Below are 14,822 nucleotides of genomic sequence, written 5' to 3'. Positions count from 1 at the left end.
GTGACACTGCAGTCTCTGGTGAACATATCCAGCAGAGAAATTCTGCAAAGGCTGTTGTTTCTTGGAGGATCTGTTTATGGTACATAACTTCCACATATTTCAGTAAGATTCTTTGCTTTCTTGGAACAGGAAATACATGGCCTTCTGCAAAGATTTAATACAAGCAAAAAATAAAAATAAAAAAAAAATAAAAAAAGGATGCATAACCTCTGTAAAAGAAATTCCTGATGTATTTTGACTTTCTGTGGTTAAATGTCCATTACAATCAGAGACTCATCTAGGTTCCAGTAATCTTATTGTAATCCAGATTGTTCTGCAGTTTTGGATTGGGAAATGAGCCTAGTTAAATCCTTATTGCAGTCTTAAAGCAAGAGTCATCAATTCAGAAAATGGTGGGGTTGGACTGAAAGAGGCACATCTGAAACAGAGGCTGCTTTTCTTCTCTGTTGCAAACTGCAGCTGTGGACAAGTAAGAGTCTCAGAGGTCTTTGAGCAAAAAAAAAAAAAAAAGTCAGAAGTAGCTGAAGGAGTTGACTAGGAGTCAAACAATTTTCCATGCATAGTTTGTGAGCAGTTATACAGGAACAGCTCTGGAAATTTATTTTTATTTTTGAAATAGATTACTAAGGCAAATAACTGGATTTCATAGGGGAGATTCATGGCAGTAAGGAATACCCTTTTGAGAATGCAGATTCTTTCGGTTGTCAAAATATAACTAAATACTTATACAGTCTCCTGTAGATGGTCACCATTCACTAAGGAACTATCTCTGCAAGATACATCAATACTTTTAAAATGAACCAAAAGAAAAATTCTGGTTCATACATACCTGCCCAAAAAAAGGCCTCAGTAAAGACATCAAAGATGCTGCATCTATGAGATGTAACTCGCTGATGCAAGGCATATTCAGACATAATGAAATAGAAACTCACCTGTCCTTATCAGACATCTCATCTAGAGGAAAGAGGAGACTGTATGACATTTCCCAGTGAGAAGAGTCTATGAAAGAAAACAGTGAAGAGAGGTGAGAATTGGCAGTAAGGGTTACAGATGTATAAAATAACATTGGCAATTATACCACCAAAACAGTACTGAGAGAAATGTCCATTACAAACTCACTTGTGTTTTCCAGCCATGTGGAACTTGGCTGTAGATATTGGTGTTACCAAGATTTCACATACCTGATGCTTACATGGACAAAAAAAAAAAGCCCTCTTCTGCATGAAAAAAAGCCCTCTTCTGCATTAAAATATTCCAGCGGAGCTAATAATCACTAATTTATACCAGAAGCTACAACGAGTGAGAAAGGGATGTAGGTCTTCCCTTTGGATTTGTAACACCAGGTGTGTCACAGGCATTCCTCAGTCCATTTCAGTCCATTGCTGTCATCAATCACAAATCATGTCTATAGCTTCCTTCCACGATTATTCAGGAATATCTTTTATTTCTTTTGGTTTACACCTTGCTAATTTGGGTCACTGCTTCTATGTGATTTTTCTGAGGACAAAAGAAGTAATAGAAGTCTCTCAGATTAGAAAGTGCACTAAGGTAACACGCTATTTAATTATTAAGCTTCCCTCTTTATGTTACAGGTGAAGAATATACTCTCAGATCTAAGAGCTCTGACAGCCTTACCCACTTGTCAAACTGGGTTGAAACGAGAGACCCAGATTGTCTTGATCTTGTCTTAAGACCTTCTTAGATGCACAGCCTCAGATATAGGATGTCTAGAACATGGTATTGATCACTTGATTAATAATCTAATTAATTTAGAAGGCTACAGTAATAATCAGTTTCATCTGAAGAAGGACAAAAGTGACATTTTGCTCCATTTCCTCCATTGATAACTGAATTCACCTTTAGTGTTCCCATAAAAATCAGAATTACTCAAGACAGAGCAGCAGGGGCTGGAGGGGAGCAGGGGCTGATGGGGCTGCAGGAGAAGCCAGCAGAGAGGGTTTGATGCTCAGACACCCAGCACCCCAGGGAACAATGCTGAAATGTCATAGAAAAAGGAAGCTCAGTGTGGTAGCTGTACTGCTAAGCCCAGCTGCTGCTCAGGAGATGATATCTCTTGAAATATCAGAGCTGAAGTGCCAGATGAAGAGTGTAACTTTCCCAAAGGAAGACAGAGGGATGCAGAATTTAAAAAAAAAAAAAAAGATTAATTTCTATTTATATGCACTGTTGGTCAGAAGGATTTAAGCCGTAGTACTTCTGCTTCCACAAAATAGGGATGTGGGGGGGAAAGAGTTAGGAAGAAAGGCCACGTGTTTTCCCTCAGCAAATAATTTCCTATAGCAAGTACCAGGTCCAGCTTGAGAGACCTTCAGTCATTCCCTGAAGAGGGAGTCTGCAGGACAGGTCTAGGTTGCACAGCATTGAGTGGAGGCCACTGTTCTGTTGGTTTGGGTAAGCTCTAGGGCCTGGTCCCATGCTCTCCCCATCCACACCTCCTGGTGACCACAGCAGAGACCAGAAGGGGAACAAAGTAATTCTTTCCTTCTTTCTTTCCTTGCCTGTTTTTCTCCTGCTTCTTTGCCCCTCTTTTTGGTCCCCTGATCTAGGCAAAACATCCTCAAGATACTTCACATCATTACCACCTTAGGACAACCTGTAACCATGAAAGGGATTTTTTTTGGGGAAAAAAAAACAGTTATATGATGATGCAAACCTTGTTCTGAAGTAATCTTTTCTAAAACCAGGAAAGCTTAAAAGCAATATTTACTAGTCTTACATACAGAGTAGTTAATTCCTGACACTAGGTTTTCTCTTCCAGGGACTTACGGTCATGCACGTGGGATTTCCCTAAGGCAGCTACCTTCTGTTTTTATCTCCAGTGCTTGGACAGCCCAGGCCAAACCTGAGCCTGACCCTTATGCCTGTCATCTGACTTTGCAAAGTGTTGATCCAACCACAGCTTGGAGAAAGAGAGATCTTTTATCTTCAGGTAACTCAATTCCCAAAGATTTACAGGGCTGAGCGAGATCATAACAAGCCTCTGATTGTGAAAGTAACAGGGGGATAGATTCTAAAAGTAGTAGGAGATTTATCTGAATAGCAAGCCCTTCAGGCACAAAACACAATTACATCATGGATATGGGCCAGATACTTCTCTCAGTTACACCACACTTCCCTGTAAATCTAAAGAAATGCTTTGAAGCTCATTTCAAAAACACTCACTGAGATACCCAAAAAAAAAAAAAAAAAAAGATTTTCCAGGAGCTCAGATTAAGTGATGAATGAGGTATCATACATATGAAGCAGGTGTACAAATCTGGTCCCCTTGTTATCAACAAATTACATTTCTATTGTTTTCACACTCCTCTTCTAGACTTCCCCACATCCCTTGTGTTCAGTTATTTTCATGGCTACAATTTGCAGTTCTGTATGGTCTGAATATCCCTATTGTAGCACTGTTTGAGCCTGCCACAAATCTTTACAAACCACATGACAGTTGTCTGAACTGTACCGTGGCACATATTTTGGTAGTGTTACATTTCTGTCTACTGTTTCCTTTCTTTCTTGCATTGAAAAGGCAAAAGCAACAGAGCAAGGAAAGAGATTGAAATTTTTGCTTAATGTTTCTGCATTCATTGTTTTGAATATTTTCATTCAATAAACCATTAACAGATTATCTTAGAACAAGGGAAAATAATTTTTCTAGTAATAAGATTGGGCCTGATCCAAATTCACATGCATTAAATAAAAGGCTCTTAGTGAATTCATGGACTTTGAATGAAGGATTAATCCCTCAGTCCTCAGCCAAGGAAACTCTTGCTGACTGTAACTGAAATTTTCTAAAGTAAGGAACTTAGGCATTTGCATGTCGATATGAATAATCTATAAACAACAATAATAATATTTTTAATAATAATAAATAATATTGATTTAAGTAATTTAAAGTAATATTTAATGATACTCATTTTAAATGCATACATATAAGAGATGAGTTATATATATATAGCTAGATCACAATGATATCAGTAAACCACACATGCCTTTAAACTAAGTATGGAGGCTTATAGCTTACGAGTTCTAAATGAATTTATTGTCTGAAGTGTAATATAGCAGTGGTTTACATCATAAGTATAGAATGAACTGTACCATTCTGTCTGAAGACCTCAGATTGATTTTACATAAAAGCATAACAAGTAACTATGAAAATGAAAAACATAAAGAGGGAACTGATGGCATGCCTGTTATGTATTTAATGTTTCCTTCAGAGAGGTCTTTGCATCTATTTACCTTTGAAATGACCTAAATCTTACTTTCTCCACCTGAAAAAGCATCCTAAATTTTGGAAGCTGTGAAGTTACTGCCCAGGGCTCTCCTCCTCCACTCTCTCCTGCTTTTCGGGAGTTAAGAGTGTACAATCCAATAAACAATATTGCCTACACATATAAAGGTGGGTAATGTGACGCTGTGTGGTCTGGAAAGTCGTTTAAACAAGATTATGTTCACAGGGTGCAGAGTAACCTCACTGGGAAGCCACAAAGAAAACAAAATATAGCTGAACAAAATCAATTGAATTTTATAACCTCTGTCCAACATCAGCAGCAGCAGGTGAAAGCAAACTGCAGCAGGCAAGACAGTTACGTTCAAAAGATGGCATTAGCTCAGTCGCTAGCAAACACCTAATCATCACCGAGGCTGTTTTCCTTGAGACCTTCCCACGGTCCACGTTGGAGCTAGGATGGATTTTTAATTGGTGAAGGAGGGCGATTTTTCTGCTGGGGGCTCCACCCACCCACCGCCTCGGTATTTATTGCTCTACAAATTGCAACTTCCCTCTCGTTAGAGCAGGGCAGCCCGTAAATCTCAGCCGGGCAGCGAGCTGCGGGCGCGGCGGCGTTGGACCGCGTAGGAAGAGCTCGTCCGGAATCACGGCACTTTTAAAGCTGATTCATTGCAAAAACTTGGCTAGTATTTATTTTTTTCCCCTTCTGGAGAGGAGCTTTCAAAATTTTTACGTTGTTTTTCGAGGCTTACTTCTATGCAATACCCGAATAGAAATATGCACTGCTTTGTCACAAAGCTCTTGAACGTGTATATCGGAATATATCAGCTAAGAACACAAGTGCCCTGCGTGCTCTGGAGTAGGAGCACGCTGTAAGAATAAAAACATCTGCCTCAAATGCTCACTGTTACCCTATGACTTGCAGGGAAAATGCTGCCTTTATGGCTTAACCATAAGAAGGCTTAGAAATATCCCGTTAGCAGGATCAAGAATAAGGAATAATAGATACCTAGCATGTTCTATTTAGAGTTACACATTTCAAGCGAATTAATAGATCATTATAGGTAGTAATTCTAATTTAGTTACATACGGTCTAGAGCCTATTCTCCACTCTAAGTAACAGACTTAAACTGCTCTCTGATTATTACTTTGGGGCTACAAGAAGCTTTGGGGCATAATTAAAAATATTTCCAGAAAGGATCGGTAGACCACATCTGACGTCCCACCATCTGATAGAATTAGACCACATCAAAGGGACCCTTTTTGTTTTCAGAAATGGTCACCAGACAACTTAAAATATACAAGAGCGGGCTTATGTTTTATTGTATAGATGTCTGACTAGAGCAAAACGACTTAAGGTTGCTCGCTATTCAGTGTTGTACCAAGTGAGACGAGGTAGCTACAGCCCTTTGATATTTCAGTGGAGGTCGTATTCATTTCATTTGAAAGGGAACCATTAATGACAGACCTATAAGTGTTCCCCTCCCTAATAAGTAGAATACACATCGCTTGGGAAGCCCGTCTGTGTTAGATGCCCAGGGCGGAAAGATTTGTAGATGATGGTGCTAATTATGAAAATGTGATCAAGATGGAAGCAATTTGAGCAAAAGTCATTAACGTGTTACTCTTCCACCCACTAGTCTTTTTGGTTTATTATTGCGGTGGGAGGCGGGGGGGGGCGGCTGTGGGAAGGATCTTGCGGGCTTGTTTTTTTTCCGAGAGCTGATGAAAAACTCCCCGCAAACCCCGACCCGTCAAATGTCAGCTGCGCACGGACGGGGCGATACGCGGGGCGCCCCAGGCTAGCTGGGGGCCGAAATGGCCCCCCCAAGGCAACCCCCCCGAAGGTCATTTCGGGGGGGGGGCTGGCGGATTTGGCCCGCATAAGAGCATCCCCCCCGCATGCACTGCGAGAGCAAGGTCCTGCCCTGTTCCGTTTTTTTTTTTTTTTTTTTTTCATTATTATTATTATTTACTTATTTTTAACCAGACCCAGTGCTTTAATTATTTTAATTCCTAACCGTTTACTTTTACTTAAACGTGCTGGAACTGCATTAGTGCCTGGAAGTGGCACTGCAGAAAAAACAGCAATAAAGAATTAATTGTACAAACATTTATCATCCCCAGATCAAACTCGCCTTGGGAGGCTGGGGCTTAACTGGTGGAGAAGAAAAGGGGGAGGAAAGGGTGGTAATGGCGGAGAGGGGTGCTTGTGGGTTTTTTATGTGTTTCCTTTTATTCCAGACGGCTGTATAATGAAAAGCCTTTTAGCCTTGGAGAACTACTAAATATTAAGCACAGCTTAAAATAGGGAGTAGCTTCGAGACCTTTTCGTCCTCCTGAGGTGCTTTTAAGGAAAGGTCGTATCCCTTCGCTTATTTTCCCACTAGTAAAAGCTTCCTTTTTTTAACTTGTAAGAAAATCCTCTTGCTCTACGTAGGAATGCCCTTTAAAAATACTTTATAGACCTCTACATGTTCACCGATACTGGGGAAAAAATTTATATCGATCAAGGTCAAACGTTTGAATTCTGTCGTGACTCACTTCAAAGGTGTATTTGTGTGCCCTTCGAGCACATTAATACTAATTATCTCTGAAACACTTCCCAAAACTCCTACTGCCTGTTTCAGATGCAAATCTAATTAACGAGCTGCCTTTGAGTAACACACAGGGGCAGCGTAATTCACCGAGTTGTTGAACCTTTTGCCTCCCTTTATATTTATTTATAGGTAGCTCCATCACATTTTGAAAGCGTAGGCAGTCTTGTGAAGCTACATGGTAGCGAGTGCAGATCTGCTACAGCTAATGAGACTTACCAGGCACCAAAGTTAAGAAAAAGGATTAGCTCCAGCTTTTTGCAAATGCATCCGAGGACGTACACGACAACTTTTTGCTTTCCCGCCGGGCCCTACTTTGTTCAAGCTAATTTGGAAATGACTGTATCTTGAAGACCTGCCTAAATAACGGGTGTTACTTGTAGCCGTGAACTGACCGATTTAGTAATAACTGCTTGCTTTCAACACCGGGGGCAGAGCGGAGGGAGGTGGCAGAGGATCCCTGACCCCACTAAAACGCTCTCCCACCGTGAGCCCCCCAAGCTGCCGGGCGCTAAGCCCCTCTTGGCGGCTCCTGCATTTAACGTGCCCTTTTCCCGAGGCCGCCTGCTTCGGGCACCGGTACCCCGGGCTGGGCAGGGGGCGGCGGAGCCCTGCGGGGGATGCGCGGGGCGGAGGGCGGCGGCCGCAGCCCCCCCCGGCGGGGGTGTGAGCGTGGGGGGGTGCGTGCGGCGCGCCGGGGAGAGATGCTGCGTGTGTGTAATTTTATCCACGCTGCACTCTGGGAGTTCACACGAGCCCGATACCTTTTGCCTCCTCTGCTTTGTATCAATTGGTCGCAGATCGGGCTATTGTTGCAGGAAGCGGCTTTTATTTCTATGCTCTGCCGGTCAGCTATTTTCCCCGCGGTCTCCTGCCGAATTTCAGTGGGTCTCTCCCTCTCCCCCCTCCTCCTGCTCCCGGTCTCTCATGCGTGCCGTCTGGCTAGCTGGAAACCCAAGGAGAAGGCTGATCGCGGCAGCTCCATCTAACACAAACAGCTGGGACTCCTCGGTGGCCTTTGCCGATGTCTATTGATTTAAGTAAATCTGAGACAGATAAAAGGGCCGGAGCGAGGCCGATAGGAACTCGCCGATGCTTCGCCACCCGGACCGGAGCGCGCTTCGCCAGCCCGGCGCGCCGCTAGCGAGACGTCCCTGATGGGACCCCCGGTACCGCTCGCTCCAAGCCTCCGTCGCCCCAGCAGACTGCTCGCCGCGGCCATCATGCCACAATGCTCGTAATTTGGATCTTGCTCCTGAGCCTGTGGCAGCAGCCGTGCGCCCCGGGCCCGGCCGGAGCCTCCCCCGGCGACCCCCGGCCGCGCCGGGATGCGGGGGGCCGCGGCGGCGTCTACGAGCACCTGGGGGGAGCGCCCAGGCGCAGGAAGCTCTTCTGTGCCACCAAGTACCACCTGCAGGTCCACCCCAACGGCAAGATCAACGGCACCCTGGAGAAGAACAGCGTCTTCAGTGAGTACCGGGCGCACCTTTCCCCGGGCAGGGCCGAGCGGGGAGGGGGCCGCCCGCCAGGACCAATTGCGGCAGGGACGGAGGCGATGCCGGTGCCGGGCCCGCAGCGGGACAGGGCTGCTCCCGCTCCTCCTCCTCTTCCTCTCCTTCTTCTCCTCCCTCTGCCCGGCGGCACCCCGGCTGCGGCAGAGGGGCTCGGTCCCCGTGTGACCCCCCAGCCCTGCTCCCTCCGCATCCTGCCGCGGTTCTCCAGCCCCAGCCCCGTCCGTGAGCCCGGTGCTGAGCCCCGCCGCCCCCCTCGGCGGGCTGCAGGCTGCCCTCGTCCCTCCCCGGCTTGCCCATCTCCCGAGGGGCTCCCCCCGGGCTGAACCACATCTGCCCCCTCCGACATGTGCCGGGGATCGGTGGTAATTGAGCTGAAACGGGATCCGTCGGGAACAGGGGGCTTTTCTGGGGGGGCTTTGGGGAGAGAGGAGAGCGGGGCTCCGCGCCCCGCTGCCCTGGTGGAGCCCCGGGAGCCCCCGCACCCGGCCCCGCCGCCCCAGGAAGCGTAAATCCCGGCTGGTGACGGCACGCAGAGACAGGGAGACCTCCGGGATCTGTCTGAAGTCCATAAAGGAAAACCACTATTTCCTAGAGGAAAACCCCCTCGCTATCAAAGCCCGGAGGAGACATCCTTCAACGGCGAACCGGTGGCTGATTCAAAACAGCTGTACCCAACCCAGCCCAACTCTCACAGACATGGTCGGGCTAGTAATGCCCCTCTGCAAGCGGGACAAGCGCCCAGCTCTGATTTATCATTGCCCAAAGGCAGCCGTGGGCTTGGGTGCCAGGCTCACCGCCGGTACCCAGCTGCATCATCCCAGAGCTGATGGACTGAGAGCAGAGTTTGAGCCAGAGAGCCCTGGTGCTTACAGCACAGCCCCCAAGCCACTTGTGCCATCATCAGCATGGTGGCATGGTTGGCTGGACGTAAAGATTTTGGCAGGTATTGTGCCAAGGGTATCTGTGATACCCTTCCAATGTTTGAGACCCCATCTTTGATGGCCTGAAACGTCTCCTGTCTTTTAACTTGGCTCAGACAGTCATATTGTCCTTGTCTGGAGAGCTATGCTGACCTCCTAACTGGCAAGTTCCTTTCACAATTGTATACGTGGCTCTGAAATGCTCTGTTTTACTCTCTGGAGACCTCAGCAAGGGCTTTGTCCTGAAATGGACCGCTTTGTGACTGGTTTCAATAAGTCAAGAGCTCTTGTGTTCCTAAGCATTAAAGAGGATTTAAACTTTCTTATATACATATAGGATTAAGCAAACCTGTAGTTCAGTGTCAGATCTTTTTCATTTTTGAAAGAGTTCAATCTCAATCAGACATCTAAGGGATTTATTGTTGAGATTATCTCAAACAATTCCAACATCCTTGTTGTTTTACATTGTTTCAAATAATAGCCTTGTTTAGTTCATACGGTTGCAGTATGATTGTGTTGTGAGCAGGTGATAGCTGTGAAATCATACTCTGCAGGTAAGCAGTCATTCAAACAGATCTCAGAAAATTGCGTGTGATAGGGAACAACAAGAAATCTCACAATTGTTTCTGTTTCTAGGTATCCTTGAAATAACAGCTGTTGATGTTGGGATTGTTGCCATCAAGGGCCTGTTCTCTGGCAGATACCTGGCCATGAACAAAAGGGGCAGACTTTATGCGTCGGTAAGTTTCACTTAAGCCTCTGGCATATGCCTGTCAATTCCTGTGGGGAGAACAGGTCCAGTGGGGAGCACTGATTTCTTTTAAATTAACGTTTATAGAGAAAAGAATTAAATCTTTTTCATTTTTCCTATAATATTTTATAACATATAGATATAAAAATATATTTTGTTATAACAGATTTCTGTCTGGAATTGTTACAGGTAACCTGATCAGTGTACTTTACAAAGTAGAAAGAAGATATATTATTACTTTCATACTGCCTGTACAGCCAAAAGCAGAATAATGTATTCAGCAAAGGTATTTCATGTGGCCAGAGTGCTGAGCAATTGTGTGCACTGATAAAGACCTCAGGAGCCAGCCTTTGTGGTGCAGAATATCTACCTCTATTCAAAATGCTCCTATATTTATATTCACTATGGGTCTTGGACACTAGCAGGGCATATAAATGTTGAAGATTATCCAGAAGCAATTGAGCATCTCTGTTACAGGAAACCAACCTACTGAGAGGAGTTTCTCCTCACAGAGCATTTGGCTGGACAGAAAAAGAATTCATGGGGACTAAAAGGCAGGGCTATAGCAAGGAAAGGAAGTATGAGGAGGTATAAGAACATAAAGGTGAAAACAAACACCTTATTCTACTCCTTTAACTTTTGTCTCGATCTTTGAGGTAATATCTGGGCTCTGCTCTTATTAGTGGGAGTCTTGCCCTCTCAGCCCAGACAGTATTTCCCCTCAGTGAATAAAATACTTTAGCTTAGACTTCTTTACACTCAGGTACATACGAAGGCCTTTTAGCCAGTGTGTATGCTATACGTATTACCTACCTACTTGAATTTCTTCCAGCATCTTTGATTACATCCCCAGCAATCTTGTGATCTGCCACTGTGTAACAACCATACTGTGCAGTTTCACCAGGAATCCTGTGGCAGGAAAGCAGATTTGAAAAGGGTAAAATATAGCTATGTGAAGTCTTCTTCCTCCAAATAGTCATTTTATGTAATTCTGTTGATTTGAGCAGCATAATGCATTCTCAAAACACGTGAGATTTTGCCTTGTGAGTGCAACTTAGGTAACACAATCAACTCAGTCACCTTCCCTGTTCTAATGTATTTTATTCCTCCTTCTCAAGAGTGTCATCCTGATAGTGTTTGCGAACCAGATTCTGGAATGTGTCTCACGATCCTCACTAATTAAAGGGCCCCTTTGTAAAGATGAAGGTTCTCTGCTGGTACAGAGTACCAGGCAATAAACAATTTTGGCAAAGGACAGTGCAGCTGAAGTGGAATGAGGACATACCATCTTTGCTGTGCCAGAGCTAAGGCTGACCATGCCTCCAGTTAATATTAATTAAAAATGGGTGTCCAACTCAAGTTTGAGACAGACTGTTTCAGAGCTGGAGGGACAATTCAGGCACAGCTATTGAATTCCAGCTTTTTTCACAGAACAAGTAAGGGGTGAGGGCTAAGCTCAGGAGAAGCTTCCTGGTTTAGCTTGCCTAGAAACAATGGCCGACTACTTCATGGGTGTTACTGTGACAGGAACCTGTGCAAGTCCCCCGTTTCAAATAAGCCTGACTTCTTTGGGGATAATGATACAGGAAGCATTTTATGAAATGGTACTGGAGTAACTCAGTTATCCCTTGATATCACCAATTTCCCCATGTCAATAAAATGAGGTTGTTGAGTCTGCAGAACTCTTTTGTGTCCTTAGTACATTGTGATAATCCTTGAAGTTTATCTTCCGTGATAAATCCTCTACAGCCAGATCTGAGGCAGACAGCAACAGAAATCTACCTACATATGGTAGTTGCATGGGCTGCAGCACCACAGCATGTGCAAAATGTTGTCCTCGCAAGGAAGGGCACTTCCGTTTTACAGCTGTGAAACTGAGACATGTGGAGTCTTTTAAAATCTTGTTAAATGCCTATCAGCATTTCTGGTGAGCGAACAGCATTAAAGACATGTTGCTAATGGAGCCTATGGCTTTTCTGGCCCCAGCCTGGCCACCTGTGCCCTCTCCAAGTCCTCAGAGAGGCCTTTCTAAAGGTAAACTTCCATAAAGACCATGATAGTAGTTCCCGTGTGCCTCTGTGCCTTACTTTTTAGATACTGATGTCTTTATCTCACAGATAGAGCAAAGACAATTCTGTAGTTAAGAAAAAGATGTACAATGTCCTTTGAAAAAGATGTACATGTCCTTTATTTGTACTGCTTCTACTGCTCCCAGAGAGGAGGAAGGAGTTCCTCATGCCAGGCTCTCACACACTGTATTCTCTCAGTTGAGAATATGAGGAAAGTTGGAAAGTTTTGATAGATCATGTAAAATGTGAGCCCTCAGGATGGGTATGTACTCTCCCTTACAGTTTGTGATAAAGGAGCAGCCTGGCATTTTGGAGGAACACACAAGTGGGCAAGGTGCTTTCATTTTGTTGTGCTGAAGTTTCATAAATGTGTTTTTTACACCTCAAAACATCGCAATAAACTGGTTATAACCACCACAGGTGTATTTAGGTACTAATATACCAACTAAAGTGTCACATTATATCCTCAACTACAGAATTTTCCCTTTTTAATAGCAAAGTTTGGTAGGCCGCAGTTAAATCCTCCACCCGGCTCACAGGCATATTTAGGCCTTTAAGCACAAACAAATTGAATTTACAGCTGAACAACCAGCAGAGCTATTAATTCCTACTCACATGCCATTTTTTGTTTTCAAATTGTTTGTTTCTGACCCACAGAGTACTCTTCTGCTGGTGAGAGCAGGCTCCTTACCGCACTGCAGCTCAGGCCCAGCTCTTCTGAGGGAGGAAGAGCTGCCTTTGGTAGCACCTCTCTGAACTTTTCTTACCACCTGTTGCTGCGCTTTGCCTAAAACTGAGCCGAGTCTTGCAAATGACTTTGCAAGTCATTTGATTGAGGTAAAATCTGATTGAGGTAAAAGAGAGCTATGGCCTGAATAGCCTTTCCTAATCTTTGCCATGTTTGCTTTTCAGGAGAATTATAACACAGAGTGTGAGTTTGTGGAGAGGATCCATGAGCTGGGTTACAACACCTACGCATCCCGTCTATACCGGACTGTACCTAACGGAGCCAGCACAAAACGCAAAGCCAGTGCAGAGAGACTCTGGTATGTCTCAATCAATGGGAAAGGACGACCCAGGAGGGGCTTTAAAACTCGCAGGACACAGAAATCCTCTCTCTTTCTGCCCAGAGTATTGGATAACAAAGACCATGAAATGGTCCGACTGTTCCACACAAATACGAGATATCGAGAGAGCCTCCTGAGGCCTCCCAGTAAGAACCAGCGAAGAAGGAGAGGACGCTAATGGGGTGGGGGGAGCTTGTGTTGGGACTGGAAGTGAATGAGAGTCTTCAAAATACTACTAAAAGAAACTAACAGCTGTGATTGTATGGCAAACATTAACATGGGCGTCTTTGATACACTGTATAATACACCTGAAAGTCACACCACTTACTTTTAGCTGTTTTAGAATTATTATCCATGGTAAAAAAGATGTGAGATAAGCTAAGGCACATTCAAATGTAATTTAGTTTTATATAATAATTCTGTTGATGGCTTTCACTTTTTTTTTTTCTTTAAAAAAAAATAATTGCTAGTATTTTCACTCTAGCTCACCATAGGGTACTATCTCTGTGACTGTCCTCCCAGATCATATGAACTTTTTACACTTTCCAATTTTGTGTCTACAGAGGAAGCACAGCACTTTCATGGCTCTTTTGGCAGTTGCTCATAAAAGACTATATTCCTATTTGTATGGAACACAGGAATCAGAAAACTGGTTTATTTTGTAACTAACATATATTTATTTTTATTATATGATCATTTAGTATCAATTATTCTTTTTCCTTGACCATTCAAGAAACCTGAAACTGTAAGCTACTTTAATTTTTTCAACAGACCTGCACATTACTGCAGTATTTTTGAATTTGTTTAATTAAAAAAGTAAGACTCCTGATCTCATCATTCAAATAAATGAATGTTGGCAAAGTGGCATTTACATTGGCCAAACATTAGCAATATACATATTTACCATTTGATAAATCCTCTCCTAAAATAGGTCCCAAGTATGATGTGAAAGCTGAACTTGCGGTATTGACTGAACTTGTGGTATAGAAAAATTTGGCACTGAGGATGAGAGTATTTATCAAGGACTTTTCTTTAGCTGAGTTTTCTACAGGAATTTCTAGTTCTAGGTGAAATATGTAAATACATTTTAACTATTTGGAAAAAAAAAACAGTCACGTCGAACACGCAAATCTGTAGTGACTCACCAGTTTAAGGTGGCTGCGGTGTCCTGCCTCTCTTTTTAAATGCCTGTTATTTTCTTGAAGTAGTCTTAAACTGAAAACTGTAACTCTAGACTAAGATTAATGATCTTGAGTTCTGGTTCATTCCACAAAAATCTGTTTCTATACATTTTTATACTCTTGGTCTGGAAATTAACTTTTGCAAAGCTGAGAGGAGTCCACATTACAAGTTTAATTTTTAGCAAAGGGTTACATTTTAATATTTTCTCTGAACATACCAGAGACGATAGAACAATAGAAAGATTTAGATGCACTTGACAAACACAAATACTAATAATTTCAATGAGATTTTCCCTGTGTTCTTCACTTCCTAGAATTAGTCTTTGATACAGCACAGCTGGAGAAAAGAGAAACTGTGCTGAAATAAGCATTCAACTGGAATTTAACAAAAGATCTGCAAGTTAAATACAACATTACATGGAAACAGAGAGGTACAAATCCCATTTGAAGCCATAATGACATGAAGGTCTTCTTATGGGCTAT

The 14,822-nt window shown here is 43.5% G+C and overlaps 1 protein-coding gene across 1 annotated transcript; it reads left to right on the top strand.

The window, feature by feature from the left end:
* Window positions 1-8,068: 8,068 nt before the first annotated feature.
* Window positions 8,069-13,336, top strand: FGF3 (fibroblast growth factor 3; the record flags this gene model as incomplete). The annotated part of the gene is made up of 3 exons (XM_082761368.1): window positions 8,069-8,306; window positions 9,908-10,011; window positions 13,004-13,336. The coding sequence occupies 3 exons, from the start codon at window positions 8,069-8,071 to the stop codon at window positions 13,334-13,336; spliced, it is 675 nt and encodes a 224-aa protein (XP_082617494.1).
* Window positions 13,337-14,822: the final 1,486 nt, after the last annotated feature.

This window comes from Aythya marila (genome assembly GCF_965140915.1).
Source record: "Aythya marila genome assembly, chromosome: 5".
Classification (NCBI taxonomy): Eukaryota; Metazoa; Chordata; class Aves; order Anseriformes; family Anatidae; genus Aythya; species Aythya marila.
The sequence above is the reverse complement of the archived record's forward strand: the minus strand, read 5'-3'. Positions and strand labels throughout refer to the sequence as shown.